The 25909-nt window shown below is 35.7% G+C and overlaps 1 protein-coding gene across 1 annotated transcript in view; it reads left to right on the forward strand.

Annotated features, from left to right (window-relative positions):
* Positions 1-580: 580 nt before the first annotated feature.
* Positions 581-25909, forward strand: part of TMF1 (TATA element modulatory factor 1) — a 30512-nt gene continuing 5183 nt past the window's right edge. The window contains exons 1-13 of the mRNA XM_045808059.2: positions 581-1143; positions 4686-5878; positions 7626-7729; positions 8563-8689; positions 11136-11241; positions 16663-16805; positions 17041-17207; positions 17494-17650; positions 20023-20115; positions 20834-20990; positions 24193-24385; positions 25150-25219; positions 25446-25538. Coding sequence (XP_045664015.2) covers positions 1002-1143; positions 4686-5878; positions 7626-7729; positions 8563-8689; positions 11136-11241; positions 16663-16805; positions 17041-17207; positions 17494-17650; positions 20023-20115; positions 20834-20990; positions 24193-24385; positions 25150-25219; positions 25446-25538 — 2745 coding nt within the window. The 5' untranslated portion in view covers positions 581-1001. The remainder of the gene's footprint in view (positions 1144-4685; positions 5879-7625; positions 7730-8562; positions 8690-11135; positions 11242-16662; positions 16806-17040; positions 17208-17493; positions 17651-20022; positions 20116-20833; positions 20991-24192; positions 24386-25149; positions 25220-25445; positions 25539-25909) is intronic.

The raw sequence follows: 25909 nt of genomic DNA on the forward strand, positions 1-25909 counted from the left end.
CACAAGCAGGGGGAGTGGGAGAGGAAGAAGCAGGCTCATAGCGGAGGAGCCTGATGTGGGGATCGATCCCATAACGCCGGGATCACACCCTGAGCCTAAGGCAGACGCTTAACCGCTGTGCCACCCAGGCGCCCCCAAAGTTGTATTTTAAATAATGTGCACAACACACATTAATAGAGTAATAGTTATAGTGCTTCTCAGGTTTGTTTTGACTGGGGCCAAGAGTGGCCCTACACTGGTGAAGAGATGGTGCCTTCCGTACCCTTGTTCTAACTTTTAACACCTTGCGGAAGACGCCTTTTTAACACCGTCATGAGGTCGACTGGATCAGGCCTTTTATACAAATGCCAGTATTTTTAGGCAAACCCAAACCTAGGGTTCCTCTTTATGGCCACGTTAACACAGGACTGGTTAAATATTTGAAACAAAGCGCTAATAGGCGAGAGCCAAACTTCCTTTGTTTGCAATTCTTGCTGGCTAGGTGCTTAGTACCTGAGCTATTTTATAGGATGGAACTCACGTGAAAACTAGCTTTCCCACCCAGACGACTCTACCTCCGCTAGAAGCCACAGAGCTTCTCTGATGGCCAGGAATATGCGCGCTACGCTTGGAATCAGTATCAACAGAAATAGTTCCGCGTTCTCCGTAACTAATGGCAATCTTCGAGTCCCGGATGTGACGTCAGCGTTCCTGCTGTTCTTCCGTCTATTGACGGAACTCTGGGCTCCCGGATTTGGTGGTTGTGTACGTGGAAGAAGCCAGCTCATGCGCAGTCCGGGCCTTTCGTCTCAGCTGTGCGGGCAGGGCCGAGGGTAACATCCCCGTCTCGGGGGAGACTGTCGGGGTCATGGCCAGCCGCTGACAGGGTCCGCCGAGTGAAGACGGGGTAGAGGCCGTTCCGGTGCACCATTCCCCTGGCCTGTGGCCGGTCGGCCTGGCCCTCGGCCTTCCCGCTTGGTGCTGCCGCTGCCGCCGCCGCCGCCGCCGCCGGCTGGGGAGAGATGAGTTGGTTCAACGCCTCCCAGCTCTCCAGCTTCGCGAAGCAGGCCCTGTCCCAGGCCCAGAAGTCCATCGACAGGGTCCTGGATATCCAGGAAGAAGAGCCGAGCGCCTGGGCCGAGACCATTCCATACGGAGAGCCGGGTAAGGGAGAGAGGAGCGGGGGGCCCCGGGGGGCCCTGCGCTCGCGGAGGCAAACAGGCGAGAGGTGTAGACAGGCATTCCTTCCCCGCTGACAGAGTTCTGAGCAAGTTCTGTCTCCCCAGCCCGTCCACAAATGCTCGTTTTCTCTAAGTGGGTCTTCGCGGTTTTCCTGAGGGAAATCCCAGCCCCAGGGTCCTCCGTGCCTGTGGCCCCGGGTGCGGGTCCTGCCGGCCTCGAAAAACCCGGTCGCGATTTGTCGCGCTTGTGCCCCGCCCTCCCTCAACGTAGCTGCGAGCGCGAGCATCCAGAACCCGGAATCGCGGCGCGCTCCGGACGCTGTTGGGAGATCTGAAGTCTGTCGGCGGGGCAGGGGGAACAGTCCCTGACACTTAATGAGCACTCCGTGCTTGGTAGCGCGGAATGTGCTTTTTTTTTTTTTTTTTAATGGCTGTCTCTATCAGACAGCTCCTCCAGTTAGGTTCGTTATAGTCCGTGTTTTACAGAAGGGGGAAACCGAGGCTGAGTAACTTCCTCCAGGCTACACAGCAGTTGAGGGGCAGAATATGATGGAGGTATCACCCGTGGAAGCTGGCCCAGGAGTTTTGGGTTGCATCACATTGTATTTCAAAGAGCCGCGTCTTTGTGAGATTTCTTGAGCTGGATCTTTCAGGGATCTTCAGTTGCTTTGGCTGTAAGTCAAAGGAATAGTTCAGCATTTTGGTGTGAGGGGTAAACATTTGCATTGGGGCGGGGGCTCTGAACCTCTGTGAAAAAGAATAAGTGATTGTTGACTAATTCTTTCCGATTTCTTTTTAATTTTACATCTTGGGAAAGTCAGGACCTAAGTTGGAGGTACCTCGTTTTAAGATATTTTTGCCCCATGTCTGTATGTCAGGTTCTTACTACCTTATATAAGATGCTGTATGACCTTGTTGGAGTAGCTCAACTTCCTTTTTCACAGATACCCCACATTTTGAATTACTAAACTTTAAGAGAGAGTATAAACTTTAGATTTCATTTTATGAAATCTGGGGCTTGAATCCTCTATGATGTAGGGAAGATGTTAGGGTTTGGAGCCCACGGCCAAGAAAGAATTGAGACGCCTTTGGTACAAAAAGTTGTTTTTTTAATTATTTTTTTAAATTTTTAAAAGATTTTGTTTATTTGACAGAGACACAGCGAGAGAGGGAACACAAGCAGAGGGAATAGGAGAGGGAGAAACAGGCTTCCCGCTGAGAGGGAGCCCGATGCAGGGCTCGATCCCAGGTCCTGGGATCATGACCTGAGCCAAAGGCAGACGCTTAACACTGAGCCACCCAGGAGCCCCTCAAAAAGGTGGTTTTATTAAAGCACGGGGACAGGACCCATGGGCAGAAAGAGCTGCACTGGGGTCATGAGGAGTGGCCAATTTTATACTTTTAAGTGGGGCTAGCTATTGTTAGGAAAAGGTCATTTATTACTGTTTAGTAAAAACTCAGTCATGAAACTCTTCAGATGTATGTCGGTGGGTCATATCCTTGGGAGAGTGATTGCCAACATGTATCTCGGGGATAGAGATAAAGGAGGTTTACAAAGGAATTTTTATATGTTAAAGTAGACTTACAGGATCCTGGGGGGTCGGGCTAAGATTTCATTTTGCCCTTAGCAAAGTATTAACATTGAGGCAGCTGAGTTCCTAAAGGAATGTCACTCTCTCTGTTTCAAGGACTTGTCAATGGGCTGCAAGTAGTAAGGAAATTTAATAATTTTCTTCTGCCTTTGTTTCCCGTATCAGTCTGTATGATTCACTGTTCAAAGTAGGCTATACTGAATAGACTCAGATTTAGTGAAATGCCATGAATATTTATTGATCACCTGTGTTTTACATTGCCTTACTCAGAGATGACCAGTGGATATCAGATGACCCCTGGGATTTATAGAAAACATTCTTCAGGTTTTTCAAGAGGCAAATTTAACTTCTGTCATTCATTAAGATAACCTACTAAATTAAACTAATTAGCACACTTAATCTTGCTTGTTCATTTGCATCTTTATTTCTGCTTTTCTTTTTTTTCACTGTTTTCATATACTGAAACAATGGGTATAAAACTGTGTCCCCAAATTGAAGTTTCCTACATACTTCTGAAGTAGTGTTATAGGATAGACTTTAATTTAGGGCTTGATAGTTTTTAGGAGCTTTTTGGTGCTTGTTCTCTCCCCACCAACTTCTAATTGTGCAGAATTTGTGATAATTGTGCTCAGCCACTTTTGAATATAGAAAAAGAATTTGTTTTAAAACAAGTGCTTTAAATATTTTAGTAAATATGTCATTTTTTGTTTATCATTGGGTTTTTTAGTAGCATGTATTTCTGTGACTGAATTATCTTTTTTTACCCAGAATATAGTTATTTTCTCCTTAGTGTTTTTAAAAAGGTCTAGTGTAAACTACCATTTATATAAAAAAAATACTTTTTAAAAAATGCACATCTTTGAAATTCATATGTTTTTTTTTTTTTTTAGGTTTTATTTTATTTATTTATTTTTTTAAGTAGACTCCACTCTGGGCGTGGAGCCCAATGCGAGTCTGGAACTCAGGCCATGAGGTCAAGACCTGAGCTGAGATCAAGAGTTGGAAGCTTAATGAACTGAGCCACCAAGACACCCCTTTTAGATTTTACTTATAAGTAATCTCTACACCCAATGTGGGGCTTGAACCCCCAACCCTGAGACTGAGGTACATGCTCCACTGACTGAGCCAGCCAGATGCCCCTGAAATTCATAAGACCTTCTAAATTCCTCCTAAATTTGGAATTTAGAAAGGGAACAAAACTTTCATATAGAGTGGGTTTGTGACCTTGGAGAATGAGCTTGTCATTAAGTAGATAAAAATGAATTTGTCCTCTAGAAGGTACTGTTCCCATCAGTTTACTTTGATTTTTGGAAAAGAACAGTATGTTGGGTTTAGTTTTTGAATGTTACCCTCTGTCCAACTCATAACCATATTTTATTACTGATATTAGAAGAATAAAATTAATATGAAACTAACTGCATAGAAGGTCGGGTCAATTTGCTATGATTACGCATGCGTGATCTGTAAGTGAGGGTACTGCCTCTTGATGTGAGATGCATTGTGTGTGTCTTAGACTTAGCTTGAGTTATATAACATATACTGGTACTCTCTTAATTTGTTGTGTGAGGGAATAACATACTTGTTTCTGGTAGGCCGTGAAAAGAAAATAAACAATGATTTAATCTCTGGAAAGCATATTCCCAAATCCCCCAAATCTCTCATTTTGGTCTCTGATTTTTGCTCCTAGTTCCTTCTGGGTAGGTCCATACCAGTTTTCCTCTTTAAGACCCAAAGTTCAACAATGAACTAATTAGTTACACAGTAATCAGGGATCTTCACAGGTCCAAATTATAGGTTGTATTCCATAAGTTTCCTTATTTTAAAACTTTATTTATATTGACTTATAATGATTATAATATTAATGTAAAGTATATATAATTTTTTCTTTTAATTATATTGTTTTTTTCTTAATTTTTTTTTTTATTGGTCAAAGGAATAAGTACCCCTGTCAGTGGAGGATGGGATTCTTCAACCTGGGGATTAAAGTCAAACACTGAACCTCAGAGTCAGCCGGTAGCCTCTCCTAAAGCAATTACAAAGCCAGTTCGGAGAACTGTGGTAGATGAATCTGAAAATTTCTTCAGTGCCTTTCTCTCTCCAACGGATGTCCAGACCATTCAGAAGAGTCCAGTGGTATCAAAACCACCAGCTAAATCACAACGACCAGAAGAAGAAGTGAAAAGCACTTTACAGGAATCCTTGCACACTGGACAGTCAAGAACATCTGAAACAACTGAGTCAAAAGTAAAAGAGTCTACTCCATGTGTATCAGGGGAAACTCTGGCAGTGGATACTCTGTCGCCTAAAACTGAAGGCAAGCATGAAGAAACTGTTAATAAAGAATCTGATATGAAGGTATCAACTGTACGTTTGAAAGTGTCTGAAAGTGTAATTAATGTGAAAACAACTAGAGAAAACATATCTAATATGTCTACGGCAGAAGCAAAGGACATGGCTTTGGAACCTAAGGAACAAAAACATGAAGACAGACAGAGTAACACACCTTCTCCCCCTGTTAGTACCTTCTCATCCGGTACTTCTACCACCAGTGACATTGAAGTTTTAGATCATGAAAGTGTAATAAGTGAGAGCTCAGCAAGTTCGAGACAAGAGACTACAGATTCCAAATCAACTCTTCACTTGATGCAGACATCTTTTCAGCTTCTCTCAGCATCTGCCTGTCCTGAATATAATCGTTTAGATGATTTCCAAAAACTCACCGAGAGTTGCTGCTCATCTGATGCTTTTGAAAGAATAGACTCGTTTAGTGTACAGTCATTAGATAGCCGTAGTGTAAGTGAAATCAATTCAGATGATGAACTGTCAGGCAAGGGATATGCTTTAGTACCTATTATAGTTAATCCTTCAACTCCAAAAACTAAAATAAATGAATCTGTTGAAGGAAAATCTGAAGAAGTGAATGAAACATTAATCGTACCCACGGAGGAAACGGAAATGGAAGAAAGTGGACGAAGCGCAACACCTGTTAATTGTGAACAGCCTGATGTTTTGGTTTCTGTTACACCAATAAATGAAGGACATACTGTCATAGACAAGGTGGCTGAGCAGCGTGAAGCTGCTGAAAGTAAGCCAGAAGCACATTCTGAGAAGGAAGATGTTTGCAAGGTAACTCTAGAAACCGGAAGGGGTTTTGGGAATATGCTTTCCAGAGATTAAATCATTGTTTATTTTCTTTTCATTGTTTATTTTTAACATTTAGTATTGTATAATGATTTGTACTGATTAAAAAAAACAGGCATTTTGACACTTAAGTGTGGCATTAAGGATTTTAAAATTGATTTATTGATACTAAATTATTTGAAATTTCTCTGAGACAACTATGATAACATAAATCAACATTTCAATATAACTAAGCATAAAAAAGTTCCCATCTTGCGCCGTTACTGTTGAGTCCTTTCACCTTATAATTCTCGTATGCTGTGCTCACTAATTTGTCATTTTGCAAAGGATTGTCTAATGGTAACATATATCTTCAAATCCTTTGTAGGTAAAGGTGCTGAAATGAATATAAATATATGGTTTTTCTTACATCAAAAAAATTTTCGCATGTTCAAGTTATTGTAGCAGTTCTTAAATGAAAAATGTAGTCTTTAATTATTGATGTATTTCTGTTGTTATTAATTGTTTTCTCTTTTATGTTATTTTGATGTTTCCCTGATAGCTATCTTACATGAATAAGAATGGGAAATGTCCGAGGAACAATGGTATTGCTTAGGAATGATAAATTGCTTCTACCTAATACATATAAAAGGAAAGTGGTGTAAATTCTTTAACATGAAGTCACAGTTTTGGTTTTTCCTATGATTTTTAGATATAGAAATTGAGTTGGATTTGGCATCTTTAATAGACTCCTCTGAGATATAGGATGTCTTGAAGAAATGTCCTGTAAGTGCCATGTATTGAATTATTTAATCTAAAAAAAGTGTGCCAGATTCTGTTACCTAGGTTAAATATTGTTCACAAACGAAATGCCCTGCTCTAGCTATAATAGCAGTTTGAATTCCTGAAACCAACACTATTTAGTATCAGCAAGATATTTTTGAGTTACTTTCAGAAGGTAAGTGATTTCTAAATTAACCTAGACCTCAATCAGGTAAGACTATTTTTTTTAGTGCATTAAAAGCATCATTCCTCCTCTCATATACAAGTTTATCACTACTTCAGCAAGACCTATGGAGTAAGGTATTCTAACCATTCCTTTTTGTTTAGCTTTATGTTGGTATATTCTGGAGATTTTAAAGTTACATGCCTATGGATTTTCTAAAATTGCTTTTATTTTGTAAATGCAAAGTATCATATTAAAAAAATTATACGTTATGTATTTGGATTAAAGAATAAAATGGAATAACAGACATTTGTATATCCACTACCCAGCTAAGATACAGAATATTACTAGAGGCTTTAAAGCCCCTCTTTGATCTTTTTTTATTTTCTCTAGCTCCCTTCCTCTTTTGGGGGATGTGCACACCTTTCCTAGATTTTTGCTGTAACAAACTTGTAAATATTCTTGTATATTTATGCAAGAATTTTCTAAAGTATATCTAAAAGAATTTTCTATATTAAAGGGTGTGTAGATCTTCAACTAGATGTTGTCTAATTGTTTTCCAAAGTGGTTTACTTAATTTATACTCTTACCAGGTATGTGACTGTAATAATTTATACTCTCCTACCAGGTATGTATGAGTTCTTGTTCTGAATCCACTATGTTCTCAATATTGTTCTTCATTCTTTTTATGAGATAATGCTGTTTTATTTATTATAGTGATTCGGTTACCTTTACAACTCATCACCTGCATGTAGAAATGTTTTTCTAAGATTAAGTGTTTGAGTTTTGTGTATTCTCTTTATTCAGACAGTTGAATTTCTGAATGAGAAACTGGATAAAAGGGAGGCGCAGTTATTATCTCTTAGTAAAGAAAAAGCACTTCTAGAAGAAGCCTATGATAATCTGAAAGAGTAAGTATTTTACAAATGTGAATAATTTTAAATGTTTTGTAGAGGCCCAAATACTTGGTTATTATTTAAGAATGTTTTTTAAACTAAAATGTTTAAAATTTAACTTGTGTATAATTATTGAAAATGGAATAGTGGGACGTCTGGGTGGCTCAGCAGGTATCTGCCTTGGCTCAGGTCATGATTCCAGGGTTCTGGGATCAAGTCCCAGACTGGGCTTCTTACTCACTTGGGAGCCTGCTTCTCCTTCTGCCTGCCGCTCTCCATGCTTGTTCTCTCTCTCTGTCTTTGACAAATAAATAAAATCTTAAAAAAAAAAAAAAAAGAAAAGAAAGAAAATGAAATAGTTTTTCAATTCTCACCATAGAGATTTCTTTTCTCCTCAAATTATCTTTACCATATTACCTTTGGCATTGAAGAGAGGTATTTTGCAAAAACAAAACAAAAAACCAGTTTCCCTTTTAGTATTAGAGATTTAAAACGTGTATTCAAAGAAAACTATGATATTAAAAAAAAACACTGAATATTTGTTTGCTTTGGAGGTGATGAGTAAAATGTAACAGATTCAAAAATGAATAATTTTGTTTACCTTTATCTTATTTTTACACATCTCAAATATTGGTGACATTTTCGTTTTCTAATGAGTTTTTGTTTAGGTGTTTTAAAATAAATTAAGCAGGTTATTTTTCTCTTAAAAGTTAACAGGCCGAAAACTAACCTGTTTTAGTAAGGTATCTGTTGAAGACAATGTTATTTTCCTTTTTGCAAACTGCACTCATCTTGTTACCTTAAGAATATGTAAACAAGTATCTCTGTCTCTGTTGTTTTTAATTTAGTGAAATGTTTAGGGTGAAAGAAGAAAGCAGCAGCATTTCTTCCTTGAAAGATGAATTTACTCAAAGAATTGCAGAAGCAGAAAAGAAAGTTCAGCTAGCCTGCAAAGAGAGAGATGCTGCTAAAAAGGTAATGAAAGTTAAAAATAATATTAATTAAATTCTATACAGACACAGATTTTTGAGGGATGCATTCATAATATTTTGGTATGGAAAAAAGAGAAGTAAAAATAAAGGGATGCCATCTATATATTAACACTTAAATTTGTAGATTTTTTAATATCTTTAGACTTACAGATTTTTGATACTTTTAAAGAATCTAAGCCAGTATTTATGTAATTTATCTATAAGTCCTTGCAAGATACATAGCGAGGATCATTAGAATAATTTTTGTAAATGATAGTTTCATCAAAATAAATAATTAAATCTAAAAGGCACTGTGTAAATTTTTTTAAAAAATCATTACTCTCATTTGTTACTGTCTGACCATTTCAAACATATGTACTTCTTCAAGTCAAAGTAATTTTAAAATAAAAAAATTGTAAGGGTTAGTGACTCTTATGAGGCATAATATTGATTTATTCTAATATAGGATTTTCCTCAACACTATTCACATTTTGGGCTGGATAATTTTATGTTGCATGGGACTTTTCTGTGCATTGTAGGGTGTTTACCAGCATCCAGGCCCCTACCTGCAAGACACCAATGTCACCCTCACCTCCCCATCTCCCATTGCACATCCATCACCCCCTTCCTTGAGTTAAGGTAATTGAAAATGTTGGCAGAGTCCTCTTGAGAACACAGTCACTCCTGGTTGGGAACCATTGTTCTAATTCTTAAAATTTCTAGCAGTTTTATTTTCAGAAATTGGTAACCAGCTAAAGTTAGTAATTATTTCTTCTTTTTTGTTTTTTTTTTAAAGATTTTATTTATGTATTCGACAGAGATAGAGACAGCCAGCGAGAGAGGGAACACAAGCAGGGGGAGTGGGAGAGGAAGAAGCAGGCTCCTAGTGGAGGAGCCTGATGTGGGGCTCGATCCCATAACGCCGGGATCACGCCCTGAGCCGAAGGCAGACGCTTAACCGCTGTGCCACCCAGGCGCCCCAGTAATTATTTCTTCTATCCCAACTATTAGTAATAATGTTTCTCATCATTTGCCCTTCTCAGTTAAGTTGCTTTCCTTCTTGACCAGTGTTAATATTTATATATTTTCTTTGTATGCTCTTACAGAAGAGAAATAAGTCATAGACTTCCTTTTGCTTAGGTTGCTTTAATTAGCTAGCTCATTTCAGATACCGACAATAACCTGAGACTACCTAACCAGTTTACCTCTTCTTGTCCGTACTGTATTCTATCTGGACCAGTCTAATTGAGAAATTAGATTTTAAGTAATGCTTGTTTTCTGTAATGCACTTTGAATTGTAGGTCTAAAATAGACCTAAACCATTGACTATAGGTGGGGAAAGCTTGGGCCCTAATTTTTTAACACGTTTTTTGTGTACTGCTATATATGAACCTCCTACTTAGGATCCATAGGAAATTTAAGGTAAATTGAAGTACCTTAAGTGAAGAGTTTGATTTTCTAATGATGGAAAACAGATCGTGTCAACAACTACGTAGTACTAGGCAGAATGAAATAAATTACAGATGAAGATGAATAAGAAGTTTGGAATGGTATCACAGAGAATGAATTCTGACCAGGGGGTTGAGGAAAGTTTCATGGAAGGCAGGATAATCTTATTGGGCCTTGATGGATGAATCCAATTTTGACAGCTGGAAAATGCACAGCAGTGTTGTGGATGGTTCAGAGTATGGACTTTGTGGACTCATAAACTTGGTTTTAAGTTAAACTTTACCACTTAATAGCTCTCTGACCTTCAAAGTTTATTCAATCTTGTGGTGTCTTAGTTTTCTTATTTGTGTAGTTGGATAAAGTAACTCCCTCACAGGATTGTTGTGAGGATAAAATGATAATAGATACAAAGCATGGTTTAAATACCTAATGGTAGTTGTTTTTAGCTGTTGTTTGGTTTCAGATCATTGCTTAAAACCTAATTCTAAATCATAGAACACTTTTCACATCTCCATTGTAGTTTTAAGAGATAAACTGTCTTGACATGTTTGTGCTGAATCTCTGTTTTATTAAGGTAGATTGAACCTTATATAATTATGTTTTCCCTTATTTCACAATGCACTAGCAAGTGCAAGTTTTAGATGAGGAAAAGAAATACAGTGAAAAATGGAGATATATGTTGTTCCAAATACAATGTTTAACCTGAAAATATGTGTATAGAGATACTCAAGAAAGGTATTGAAAGTTAACTTATTCTCATTTGCATTTCCATATTAAAACCTGTTTCTATCTGAGTTGAGGTTTTCTATGTTGTTTCAAAGCTGTTTACTTAATTAACTGAGCTAATAAACTCAGTTTAACAGAATAAAACTTACAGATCTTTTTTGAGAATTTCATTATTGATGACTTCTTTGAATATGGAAAAAATTGAAAAATATGCCCAGAATGAAAGTAATTTTTTATGGTATTCGCGTTCCTTTTTTTTTTTTTTTTTTGATTAGGAAATTAAAAGTATAAAGGAAGAACTTGCTACTAGATTAAATAGTAGTGAGACTTCAGACCTTTTGAAAGAGAAAGATGAGCAGATCCGAGGGTTAATGGAAGAAGGTGAGTAAAGTATTTAGTTAACTATGAAAAATACTGTAAGAACAGGAGAAATGCTTGCTGCATGATTAGCTGCTACTTCCCAATAAAAAATAATTGGAAGCAAGAAAGATTTGTGCTTAAACCTCAGAAATGGTAGGTGACAATTAATGAAGAATGGGGAGCAATATATATAGAGGCAGAGATGCATGTATGTAGCCTTTTGTTTTTAGGGAGGTTAAAAAAATAAGAACTTGCTGAAAAATAAGTGTTTGTGCTTTCAGAAAAAGCTTTTAGCAGGTTTTAGAGCCTGTCATGTTACCCAATATATTTGAAGGCTATAATCCTGGAATTTTTATAGTATCTGAATCTCTAACTTGGGTACTATGTGGTATTATCATATTGTTTGGTCGTTTGATAGTGAACTTTTCATTATATTCTTGTTTTAATTTTTCAGTTATTTAGCAGTCTATGAAAAGATTTAAAATTAGTAAGGTTATAGAAATTAAATATCCTTCATGAGATAAATTATTGTAAATAGACGCCAGATTAATTTCTTTATGTATTATCATAGGAAAGAAGGAGGTTTTGGAAAAGGTGATTAAATGAATTTTTCTTTTCCTCTTAATTTCTTTTTTCTAGTTCTAAGAATAACACTTGCTACTTGCAGAAATTTTTGAAGTTTTAGGAGGTGTAGGAAGAAAAAAAGATCATAATCCAGTTTTATAAGGAACTATCAATTTCTTCTAGCTCTTTTTTAATGCATTTTTAATACATTCTTAAGCATAATTAAGGTCACATATTTAATTTGTAATCTTTTACATTTTCATAATTCTTTTACATTTCCCTATGCTATTAAATGCTTTGCTAGCATTATTAGTGGCTGTATTGAAGTCCATTATATGGCTATATATGCCATAATTTATTTTACTGTTTTCCCAATGTTGTACATTTATTTCTAAAATGTTAATATTACAAATAGTGGTGGGATGAACATTTCAAATCATTGAACTAAAGAGAATTTCCAGAGTAAGTGTTTGAAAAGAATTGGAAACAATTCCTGTATTTGAAAAAGTTAGTTTTACCCAGTTTTTCTTTTTCATTCCTTTATTCAGCTAATATTTAACAGTGTGTCATGTTTGACACAGTAATACATATGACACACTCCCTGTATTTAGGAACTTACAATTTAATGAGAGGGAAATATAAGTACACGGATATTATAAAGCACAGTCTAAGCACTGCAATAGAAGAATGAAGGGAGAATTGATAAAACACATAATCATTATCTCAAGACCTGTTGAGATCATGAACCGCCTGTGTTACAACACTAGAGACTAAGGAGAAGGCTGTGTGCATGGTTTCATAATTTTAAAAAATTATTTAAAGTTTTTTTTTTTTTTTAAGATTTTATTTATTCGACAGACATAGAGACAGCCAGCGAGAGAGGGAACAGAAGCAGGGGGAGTGGGAGAGGAAGAAGCAGGCTCATAGCGGAGGAGCCCGATGTGGGGCTCGATCCCATAACACCGGGATAACGCCCTGAGCCGAAGGCAGACGCTTAACCGCTGTGCTACCCAGACGCCCCTAAAAAAATTATTTAAAGTATTTATATCAAGTGTCACAATTTTGGTATTTATTAATTTAGGTAGGAGGTGGGTTGATGTTCTGTTTTGCTTAATGAACTTCTTTATACTGAAAATAGAATGGTTTCATATGGGATTATTTACTTATTGCTTCTGTATCCCCCAGAAGTATTTTTTTAAAAGATTTTATTGATTTATTTGAGAGAGAGTGAGCACACAAGTTGGGGGGGAGGAGGAGCAGAAGGAGAGAGAAGCCGACTCCCCACTGAGCAGGGAGCCTGATGTGGGGCTCCATCCCAGCACCCTGAAATCATGACCTGAGCCGAAGGCAGATGCTTAACTGACTGAGCCACCCAAGTGCCTCTCCCCCAGAAATATTTTTATATTCACAGCTGAAAATCTGAAAGACTGACAGCTGAAAGTACACTACAATGAATAGCTGATTACTTTATTACCTCACTTCGATTATTAACATCTAGGCACACCTGCTTAATATCTTTCTGCACACACATGCACTTCCCTTTTGCCAAACTGTTTGAATGTAGGTGACAGATATAACATTCCACTCCTAAATTCTTTTTTTTCAGCTTCATTGAGATATAATTGAGTAATAAAAATTGTATATATTTTTTGATACACATACACATTGTGAAATGATTACCGCAGTCAAGCTAATTAATATATCAGTCACCTCATGTAGTTAACATCTTTTTATGTGATGAGAACATCTGTGATCAATTCTCTTAGCAAATTTCAAGTGTATAATATAGTATTATTAACTGTAGTCATTTTGTACATTAGATCTGTAGAACTTATTCACCTGCATAACTGAAACTTTGACCAGTATCTCCACATTTCCCCCCATCCCTGGTAACCAGCATTCTATTCTATGCTTTTATGAGTTCAATTTTTTTATATTCCACATATAAGTAAGATCATGTAGTATCTGAGTCTGGCTTATTTCAGCCACCGGTTTCACCCACATTATCACAAATGGAAGGGTTTTCTTCTCTTTCAAGGCCAAATAATACTACTTTTTATACACACATGCCACTTTTTTCTTTTTTAGAATATTTAATGAATTTGGAAAATATTCAAAATTTTAGATAGCAAAAAAAGTTACACATTTGCATATATAATATAATTTTTTATTCAAGTATAATTATATACAATGTTATATTATTTTCAGGTGTACAAAATAGTGATTCAGTAATTCTGTACCTTACTCCATGCTCACCATAAATATAGTCACCATCTGTCACTATGTAACATTACTACAATATTGACTATATTGACTATACTGTAATTTTTATTTCTCTGACTTATTTTATAACTGGAAGTTTGTATCTCTTAATCTCTTTCAGCTATTTCAGTCCTCCACCCCGACTTCCCCATTGGCAACCACCTTTTTTGTTCTCTTTTTGAGTATTTCCTGTTTGCTTGTTTGTGTTTTTGTTTTGTGTTTTATATTCTGCATATGAGTGAAATCATATGGTATGGTTCCTTTAATGTATTGTTGAATTCAATTTGCTCAATATTTTGTTGAGGATTTTTACATCTCTGTTCATCAGGGATATTGGCCTATAGTTTAGTTTTGTGTGTGTGGCTTTGGTTTTGGTATCAGGATAATGCTGGCCTTGTAGAATAAATTTGAAGAATAGGTATTAATTCTTCTTTAAATGGTAGAATTCACCTGTGAAGACCTCCTGGTCTTTTGAGAGGAGTCTTTTGATTACCAATTCAGTTTTGTTAGTAGCAATTGGCCTGTTCAGATTTTCTTTTTCTTTCTGATTCAGTTTTGGGAGATTTTATGTTTCTAGGAATTTATCCATTTTTTTCCTAGGTTGTCCAGTTTGTCGGCATGTATAATCTTCATAGTATTCTCTTATAATTCTTTGTATTTCTGTGCACAACACATTTTTTCTTATCCATTTATCCATTGATGGACACTTAGGTTGTTTCCATAATTTGGCTATTGTGAATAAGGATGCGGAGTGCACATATCGCTGAGATACTGATTTTAGTTCCTTTGATATATACCTAGAAGTGGGATTGTTGCATCATATAGTAGTTCTATTTTTAATTTTTTGAGTGATCTCCAGGTTGTTTTCCATAGTGTCTGTACCAATTTGTATTCTTGCCAATAATATACCAAGGTTCCTTTTTCTCCACATTCTTGCCAATTCTTACCGTTTGTCTTGTTGATAATAGGTATCCTAACAGGTGTGAGGTGATATCTCATTATAGTTTTGATTTGCATTTCCCTGATGATTAGTGATGTTGAGCAGCTTTTCATATACATGTTGGCCATTCACATATCTTCTTTTGAGAAAAGTCTATTCATGTATTTTGCCCATTTCTTAATTGGCTTATTTGTTTTTTGCTGTTGAGTTGTGTGAGTTCTTTGTATATTTTGGCTATTAATCCCGTATCAGAAGTATGGCTTGCAAATACTTTCCTCCACTCTAGCAGATTATCTCTTCAGTCTATTGATTGTTTCCTTTGCTGTGCAGTATTTTTTTAGTTTGATGCAATCCCAATTGTCTGTTTTTGCTTTTGTAGCTTATGCTTTTGGGATCATACCCCCCCAAAAAATAATTGCCAAGACCAGTGTCAGAAGGTTTTTTCCCTGTTTTCTCCTAGTAATTTTACAATTTCAGGTATGTTAAGTCTTTAATCTATATTGAGTTGACTTTTGTATCTGGTGTGTGGTAGGGTCCAGTTTCATTTTGCATATGATTATCCAGTTTTCCCAGTACTATTTATTGATGAGACTGTCCTTTCCCCATTATGTGTTCTTGGCATCTTTGTTAAAGATTAGTTGGCTGTAAATTTATTTCTAAATTTTGTGTGGATTTTCTAGGCTCTGTATTTTGTTCCACTGGTCTGTATGTTTTTATGCCAGTACCATACTGTTTGGATTACTGTAGCTTTATAATATGTTTTAAAATTAGAAAATGTGATACTTTCAGTTTTGTTCTTGCTCAGGATTGCTTTGGCTGTTTGAGGTCTTCTGTGGTTCCACATGAATTTTAGGATTTTTAAAATTTTTTGTGAAATATGTCACTGGAATTTTGATAGATATTGCAGCGAATCTGTAGTTCACGCCTAAATTCATGAGTCTCCAACTCCCAATATTAAGTGCATTTTGCTTCACAAGCACATCATAATCAAACCTAAGAAAATCAGTATTAATTCAGAAGTGTACTCCAGCATATATTTCATTATTTATTTCCATTGTCTCTAAAAATGACTTTTATACCTTGTCATTTGTCCTGTCCCAAGATCTAGTCAAAGTTTGTATGTTGCATTTGACCATTATGTCCTTTTAGTCTTCCACCAATCTAGGATAGCTCTCTCTTAAGGACATAGAAGACTTTGTAGAGTCCAGGCCAGTTTTCCTACATATTCCCCATGTTTAGAAATTTATCCCTTTCTTCATGATTTGATTCAGATAAAATTTCTAGTAAGAAATACCATTGCTGATACTGTGTACCCACCTCTCCATTACATTAGTGGATGCATAATATACCACAATTGGTGATACCAAAACTGAATGTTTGGTTAAGGTGATAACAGCCAGATTTCTCCATTGTAAAAGCACATTTTTCTCTTTATAAGCCATAAGTAATATGTGGGAATGGTTTTTTAAGGTGTAAATATCCTATTGCCTACCATCCTTCCACCTAGTAATTTTAGAATTCATTGATGGTTCTTATCCAAATCAGTTTAACATCTGTGGTTATAATTTTGTGACTTTAAAAATATTCTATTGTTTATGTCACTGGTTAAACATTCTATCCAGATTCTTAAGGAATCATTGTTTGAATTTATTTATTTATTTATTTTCCATTGCCAGGAGAAAAACTTTCAAAACAGCAGCTGCATAATTCTAACATTATTAAGAAATTAAGAGCTAAAGACAAAGAAAATGAAAATACTATTGCAAAGCTGAACAAAAAAGTTAAAGACCTTGAAGAAGATTTGCAACATTTAAAACAGGTGAATGTTAACCATTCTCTAAATATATATATTATTACTTCCTATATGGCCATGGTTTATAAGACATTTAGAATAATCTATTGGGGTGGGAATTATCATGTGGGAAGAATTTATCAAGCAATTAATAAATGAGTGTTAAGATTTTTCTTCATTATTGTAACATTTAAGATTCCTGGAATACAATTATTTACCATGGTGTTACTAAAAAATACTTTTGTCTGTTTTTATAATATAGGTCCTTGATGGCAAAGAAGAAGTTGAGAAACAACATAGAGAAAACATTAAAAAACTAAATTCTGTGGTGGAACGCCAAGAGAAGGATCTTGGCCGACTTCAGGTAGACATGGATGAGCTTGAAGAAAAGAACCGAAGTATTCAGGCTGCTCTGGATAGTGCATACAAGTAAGAAAATTAACAAATATGCAACCCATTTAAAATTATCAGATCAGGTTATGAAAAAATACTTTTTCTGTTACCTAATCACTAACAATATTTATAAATTTAGCTATATATGAACTTGTAACTGGTCACAGCAAGTTCAAAAGAGAGTCGTTACCATAGTCAGTGTTTATTATGTGGTGAACTTTCCCTCATTGAGTAAGTCTTATGGAAGTCTACATGCAAACTTTACTAACTTGGCTGTGTAACTAACTATTTTAAATAGAAATTATCAATCTAATTTTTTAAGAGAACTTACTGATCTCCACAAAGCCAATGCTGCAAAGGACAGTGAAGCACAGGAAGCTGCTCTAAGTCGTGAAATAAAAGCTAAAGAAGAACTTTCTGCAGCACTAGAGAAGGCCCAAGAAGAAGCCCGTCAGCAGCAAGAAACATTAGCAATTCAAGTAAGCAATAGATAATGAGTTACATTAGTCTTTAAAAACTTTGTGCTTTTGCAAATTGAAGAATACATTAGTTATTTGAATCAAACTTCATGTAGTGGTACATGTGTTAAATTTCCTTTCTAATCTTATTGGACACTTCTCTAAGAGTACTTGATTGTGCCAATCTTAATTGTGTGTTTTTTGAATTGTTGTTACAGTGATGCTTACATTGTACTAGTATTGCTTATTTTTTGTGACTTTCAGGCTTATTTAAGAACATTATGAAAGGAAAGACTATGTTACTGCACATATGCAGATAAATACTAAGCATTGCTAATAATTTTAGGAACATCCATATAAGTCCTGAGCTTATTCATAACATGTGTGGGGGTCCATGTAGTTCAGATAGAAGAGGAAAACTGAAATTTGTCAGGCTCTTTCTTATAAAATCATCAGTTGATAGATATTTGGGTTATTTTCACTTTTTCATTATTATGATTAATGCTGCTATGAACATTGATTTGCAAGTTTTTGTGTGAACATTTATTTTAAGTTCTTCTAGACATACACTCTCAGATCAGTTTGGTAACCCTATATATAACTTTTTGAGGACCTGCCAAACTTTCCCATAGCAACTGCACCATTTTACATTCCCATCTGCAATATATGACAGTCTACATCTTGCCAGTATTTGTTTGTTATTGTCCTTTTTTTTTTTTTTCATTATAGCCCTTTTAGTGGGTGTGAAATGGTATCTGATTGTGGTGTCCTTGTTTACATTTCCTTAATGACTAATGATGTTGAGCATCTTTTTATGTGCTTACTGGCCGTATGTATCTTTTTTTTTTTTTTTTAAGATTTATTTGAGGGGGTGCAGAGGGAGAGGGGGAGAGGGAAACTCCAGCAGACTCCCCTGCTGAGTGAGGAGCCCAATGTGGGGCTTGACCCCACAACTCAGATCATGACCTGAGCAGAAATCAAGAGTAGGGCACTTAACCGACTGAGCCACCCAGGTGCCCCTGGCCATATATATCTTATTGCAACTTCTTTGGAGAAATGTATTCAAATACTCAAGTCCTTTGTCCGTTTTTAAATTGGGCTTTTTAAAAATTGTTTAATTGTGAGAGTTCTTTATTCTGCACATTAGGTACTCATCAGATGTAGGATTTGCAAATATTTTTTCCCATTTTTGGTTGTCTTTCATTTTCTTGATAATGTCCTTTGATGTACAAGTTTTTAAATTCTGATGAAGTCCAACTTACTTATTTTTTCTTTTGCTGCCTATGCTTTGGGCGTCATATGCTTAATCCAAGGTTTTGCAGGTTTTCACCTGTTTCCTTCTAAGAATTTTATAGTCTTAGCTCTCATATTTAGGTTTTTTGCACATGGATATCCAGCTGTCCAGTACCATTTGTTGAAAAGACTATTCTTTCCTCATTGACCCCAGTGCAGTTTTGATTTAATTTTACACAAATGTGTAAAACATTTATATGATTCCAAAGTGAGAGCTATATAACAATATATTTAGACAGCAGTTGCTTCCAACTTAGCTCCTCCCCATCCCCTTTCTTTGCCTGTAAGTAACCATTTTATCGGTGTTTGGTTTATTTTTTTGGTGTTTCTATTTGTAAATGCGAGAAAATATATAAATCTATACAGTTACTTATATACTTCCACACATATATACACAGTACATTTATACCCATATTTATTTGTATTTCCTTCATTGTTCTTACATACATATAATTTAATATTTATCCCATCTTACAGCTTACTTTCTTTAAATATTCTGGTGATCATTCATTCCATAATAGAACTTAGAGCTTTTTACAGAATTTCTTTTTACAGTTTTGTAATACTTCACTGTTACTATTTATACCGTTAATATATGGTTATTATACCACTGTTAATTCAGTCATTTTTTACTGATGGATATTTGGGTTGTTTCCAGTATTTTGTTATTGTAAATCACACCATGTCCATGTACCCCTTGTGTTCCTGACCACTGGGTTGGATAAAATCTTAATATTTTAAATTAAAAGTATTCTAGAATAATAATAAAAATTGAGGGAGTGGGAGACAGAGAGCATATGGGGCTACCATTTATAAATCATCACCTTTTAGGGGCACGTGGGTGGCTCGGTGGCTTAAGCATCTGACTCTTGGCTTTAGCTAAGGTCATGATCTCATGGTCGTGGGATTGAGCCCCACATTGGGCTTTGCACTCTGTGTGGAGTCTCCTTGGGATTCTCTCCCCTTCTCCCTCTGCCCCTCATTGGATAGTGTAAGTGTTATACATAAGCAGTAAGTCAGCACAACACAGTATGTAGTTAGGAAATTATAAGTAATGTTTTGATATTGTTTGTCGTAGCGTATTGGTTCTTCTCATACAGGTTGGAGACCTTAGGCTGGCACTGCAACGTGCAGAACAAGCAGCTGCCAGAAAAGAGGATTATTTACGCCATGAGATCAGTGAACTCCAGCAGGTACAGTCATAGTTTTGCTAAACACAAATCTAAGGTGTGTTTTCCTGGAAATAAAAAAAAAATCATGGTGGAGATAATGTTCGTGGAATTGAGAGGATTACTACCTTACTTTATCATTTGCTGTATTTTTGTGGCTTATATGAATAAAACCAGAGTGGACACCTTAAAAATAAACATGAAAAGTCTTAATTTTGTTTTATAGAAAATAATTTTATAATGATAGATTTATTTCGTGTTAGTATTGTTTTTTGATTTGTTATAGCTAGTTTATTAGTATCAGTCTTTGATTACTGTGGGGCAGATAATCAGTGCCAGTTTTTATACCACTACTCTATTAATTTTCAGTCAGTAAACATGCATGGGAAAGGGAGAGAAAATGCAACTCAGGTTGATCTTTCTGTTTTTGTAAATACTTAGAAATATTTGGATGATGAGGCAACTGCTAGGAGGTTTGGATGATAGTCTTTTTTACCTTAAGGTAATCAAAAGCTATCTTTATATTAGAAAAGCTTTGTAAAGAAGCACTTATTTAGATACTGTTATGCATTCTAACTCTAACTTAAGGATTGAATAATTAGAAAATAATGTAATTAAAAAACAAATAACTTTATCTTGGTGAAATAATATTTTCCAGAAATCTTTCATAAAGTTTGTTTGCTAGTATTTTTAGAGTTTTCATTGCTGTTAGTGGTAATGACTTAAGAATTTCATGATTCAGAGACTCCAGGAAGCAGAGAATCGAAACCAAGAGCTGAGTCAAAGTGTTTCATCAACAACAAGACCGTTGCTTCGACAGATAGAAAATTTGCAAGCAACTCTAGGGTCCCAGACATCATCGTGGGAGAAGTTAGAGAAGAATCTTTCTGATAGACTTGGTAACTGCTTTAGTTCTTAAGCTCAGTGCAGAAGCCCTTTCCTCTTGTTTATAGAATTAGAATAATGGTATGAAATTGAAATTCACTTGATTTGATAGTTATACATTATGTCTAACTCGTAGCATTTTACCTCTTCTCCTTTTTTACTTTTATTTTCTAATATCCTAATTGAGTCTTTCAGACCATTTGTTTTCCCTTACACCGTGTGTCAGATACTGTCCCATATACTTCCATGTCTTCCTTTCATATTTACAGACCACTGTACTCATTTTTTTCCATATCTTTTGCTACATCTGACCTCTTTATAGCTTGTCTGCAATAATGTAAGAGGTAGAGATCGGGTATGATTCTAGTCCTTGTTAGAATTCCAGGAGCAGAGATGGGTCTACGGAGGACCCCGATCAAACTCTACTAGACAGATTCTGTGGAGTCTTTAGAGTCTTCTATATAGAAGTGCCTCAGGTTGCCCTTATGTGCTGTTATTAAGAAAATAATTATTCCAAGATGTTTATGCAAGCACAGGTAAGTAGCATATATATATATGCATATATATATGCTATATAAATAGTATATGTATATATGTGTGTGTATATATATACACACACAAATACACACACACATATATACATACACACATATATAAGATATCCCAGAAGATGGCTATTTGATGAAAAATTCATGTGTCCTTTCTGTACCTAAAACTATTGTAATTTGAGAGACACCGTGGTACAGTGATAAAAGCAGGCCTGAATGGGTGTCCCTGTAAATCATAAGGGGTAGACTAGATTAGAGGTTTTCAAACAGTGTTCAGTGGATCCCTTAGATGTTTTAGGACTAGCTGTCATTGTGAGAGGGCAGGTCTATAATTAAGGTGCTTGGTATATCCCTTCAGGCTGCTTTAATGAAAGTAGTGCCTCCTTTTCGATCTTTTTAAATTTTTCGGTTCCATGTGAGATGATGTCTGGAAAACGATTCATCTGCTTAAAAAATGACTGAGCTAGATGAACCTTTTTATATTGTTTAATTTATAGGTATAAATTTTAGGTCTGTCATTTGTTATTAAGACCCATTTGCTGTGAAAATGAGACATCTGAAAATGACACCTTCTGAAATGAATATTTTTTTAGCAGTAAATGAAAAGTAGAAGCTGTTATTCTTGTGGTTTTTACATCCTTTTAGGGATATGTGGTATTGTGCTGGAATATAAGCAAAGCCATGGGACACACATACCAAATAATGCTTTTAATAGGAGCACAAATACATTACATAACAATATAAAGTGAAAAATAGAGATAGTATTAGGTCTACGTTGATGGGGAAAAAATAAATCTCAGAGTTTTATCCACTAATCTTTTTTTAACTGAAATTTTTTATTGAGATAATTGTAGATTTACATGCAGTTATGAGAAATAATACAGGTGGATCCTTTCATGCTTTACCCAATATCCCCAAATGTTAACACTGAAAAATTGTAGTGTAATATCACAACCAGGGTATTGACATTGATACAATGTACTAGTTTTATTCAGATTTCCCCAGTTTTACTGGTGCTTATTTGTGTGTGTGTGTGTCTGTCTGTATTAAGTTCTGCACAATTTAACATTTGTGTAGGTTCATGTACCCACTCAAGATGTTGAACAGTTTCAACACCACAAACATCCTTCATGTTGTCCTTTTAGAACCTCACTTTGTCACCGTCGTGGCCCTGCTTTTGTGTTCCAAATCTTGGCAACCACTAATCTGTCCTCCATCTAAAATTATGGAATTTCAAAATGTTATATAAATAGAATCATATACTGTGTGACAATTTGGGATTCGCTTTTTCTCTTGCAGCATAATTCCCTGGAGGTTCATCTAAGTTATTGTGTGTATCAGTGATTTAGTCTTTTTATTGCTGAGTGTGTTTCCGTGGTATGTGCTTACCACGTTTTCTTTAACCGTCTACCTGATGAATGATACCTGGGCTTATTTCTAGATTTTTTTCCATACAGATAAAGCCGTTGTGAACATTCTTGTCCAGGTTTTAGTGTGAACATGTTTTCATTTCTCTGGCTGAATGCCTAAGTGTGCAGTTGCTGGGTTGTGTGGGTAGTTGTATGCTTAGTTCTTCAGGAAAACGCCAAATTGTTTTTCCAGAGTCGCTATAGGTATGACAGTATACCTTGCCAGCATTTTGTGTGGTGTCTGTTTTTTCTTCTAGTCAAACAGACAGGCATGTAGTGATATCTTACTGTGATTTTCATTTGTATTTCCCTAATGACCAATGTTGCACATCATTTCATGTGCTTATTTTCTGTTTGTACATCCTCTTCAGTGAAATACCTTTTCATGTCTTTTTTTTTTTTTTTTTTAAGATTTTATTTATTTATTTGAGAGAACGAGAGAACAGCATCAGGGAGGAGGGGCAGTGGGAGGGAAGAAGCAGGCTCCCTTGCTGAGTCAGGAGGCCGACACAGGGCTTGATCTCAGGACCCCAAGATCACGACCTGAGCCGAAGGCAGACACTTAACCAATTGAGCCACCCAGGCAACCCACCTTTTCATGTCTTTCACCCATTTTCTAATTGGATTCTCTTTATTTTCATTGGTGAGTTTTCATTGGTGAGAAATTCTTCTTTATATATTCTAGACACCGGATAATGTGAATTGCATTTTTTTCCTCCAGGTCTGTAGCTTGTCTTTTTATCCTGTTCACAAAAGCAATAAGTCCAATTTATCAGTTTTTCTTTTTCTTTTTATGGCTCTGCTTATCAGACCAAGTACTCTTTGCCTGTCCCTAGATCCTGAAGATTTCTCCTATGTCCTTTGGTTTTTTTCTTATAAGTTTTATAGTTTTTTGTTTTGCACTTAAGTTTATGATCTATTTTGAGTTAAATTTCATATACGCTGTAAATTTAGTTTGATTTTTTTTTTTTGTCTGTAGATATCCAGTTGCTCCAACAGCATTTGTTGACCCATGACTCTTTTAATATTTGCCTCCATGTTCAAATTAAAATATTTTAGGAAGAAAATAATAAAGCAGATAGAAGTTAAGATTTTTTTTTTTTTTTGTCTATGTAGGCAGTCCTGCGTTAGGCAATAAGCAGTTACAGATTTCAGTGTGGCTACTTGAATCATTAACCGTTTGAAGTCAGAATATACTTGATATCTTGGCCTTTTTGGATGTAAGTATATGTGATTTTTCTTTTTTATCCTACTATCAGGTGAATCCCAGACTTTGTTGGCAGCAGCAGTTGAAAGAGAACGTGCAGCTACAGAAGAACTCCTTGCCAACAAAATTCAGATGTCCTCCACGGAGTCACAGAATTCTCTCTTAAGACAGGAAAACAGTAGATTTCAGGCCCAGTTAGAATCAGAGAAAAATAAGCTAAGAAAACTTGAGGATGAAAATAATAGGTGAGCATGTTTCTTGAGTGTTATTCTTGGTAGTTTCGAGACATCTTAAAGCACTTAAAAAAAAGATGTTACAGTGTTTAAAGTCAGAGTCATTGATAATAGGATATTATAGCAGGATGGTTTTGGGATTCATCGAACTTTACATAGGCTCGTGAAATTGTGTGGCATGTTCTGTATTTGCATTTTCCAGGGAAAGGATCCATTACTTTAATCAGGTTTTTTAAAGGAATCTGTAACTACAAAATAGTTTGGAGACCACTCATTGGAGTTATTTTTAGATTTTACAGGGGTCTTAGCAGTGTTCCAGTCTTTCTAAATAAATGTCTGGGTTCTTTGGAACTACAGGCTATAAAATCCATCTATCTGAAATTATATTAAGGCTGTGATTAGTGTGATTTTGCTCCCTGAGTTCTTCCTTAGAAATTTTAGTTTAAAAATAAATGGCCAAGTAAAAATGATTTATGAAGTAAAATACCAGTATCTCTACAAATATATTCGTAGGACTCCCTAATAAGCTTTTGCAGAATCTGAACCTATTCCAGAATGGTGGTATTCAAATTCTTTTTAGAAAGTGTCTTTTTAAATTAAAGCCTAGCTCAGAGCAGCAATGTAATAAAATGCACAAAAGTAGTAGCTCGACTTCTGAGTATAAACCCCCTGTCATCTGGAAAATACATTTGGAAAATCAAGCTGATAGTAGAAATGTCTATTAAAGAGTTAATAAAGTCGTGAGTTTTCAGTAGCACGTACTATCATCTTTGTAGGTACCAGGTTGAATTAGAAAACCTAAAAGATGAATATGCAAGAACACTTGAAGAGACAAGGAAAGAAAAGGTATTTACCAGTGTTCACTTGCCTCTTTGGGCTTCCACTAGAGAATGGTTGGGGATGGTAGCCAACTAATGAGATGCCATGGCGAAGTGGGCAATGTGACTACTTTCGGAAGTTGGTCTTTAGTAGTAGAACAAATAGGAATATATACTTTATGTTCCTGACTTTGGAATGGACTTAGAAGGATAATTTAACACAGAAGTTATCTAACTGTACCTCTCTCCACTAGACACTACTGAATAGTCAGTTAGAAATGGAGAAAATGAAAGTTGAACAAGAAAGGAAGAAAGCCGTTTTCACCCAAGAAGCAATAAAAGAAAAGGTATTCACCTTGGGTTTTGTTTTGTTTTTGGTGTAACCAGTTAGTAGCTGTTGTGATTAAGCATTGTTTGTAATTTTAGCTATACCTTGTAAATATCCTCTTATGTCTAAAATCAATAGAGTGGTGAGTTCTAGTATCATAATCAGTATCCTGTTAGAATGGGCCCAAAGCAATTTGAGTTTATCCAAAGAGATCTGTAATATCTAGGATTTGAATGATAGAATCTGTTGCCCATTTTTAAATGAATTTTGTGGTCTTTCACAGAAACTAATGCACTTCATTGGGCCTCTAGGCACTTTGGGAATAAAACTGGTTTATTCACTTTATTTCTGGTTAAGGAAGGTAATTTTTCTAAAGTGAGTTTTCTGTAT

The sequence above is a fragment of the Ursus americanus genome, chromosome 14 (genome assembly GCF_024610735.1).
Source record: "Ursus americanus isolate L20-20 chromosome 14, mUrsAme1.1.p, whole genome shotgun sequence".
Taxonomy (NCBI): domain Eukaryota; kingdom Metazoa; phylum Chordata; class Mammalia; order Carnivora; family Ursidae; genus Ursus; species Ursus americanus.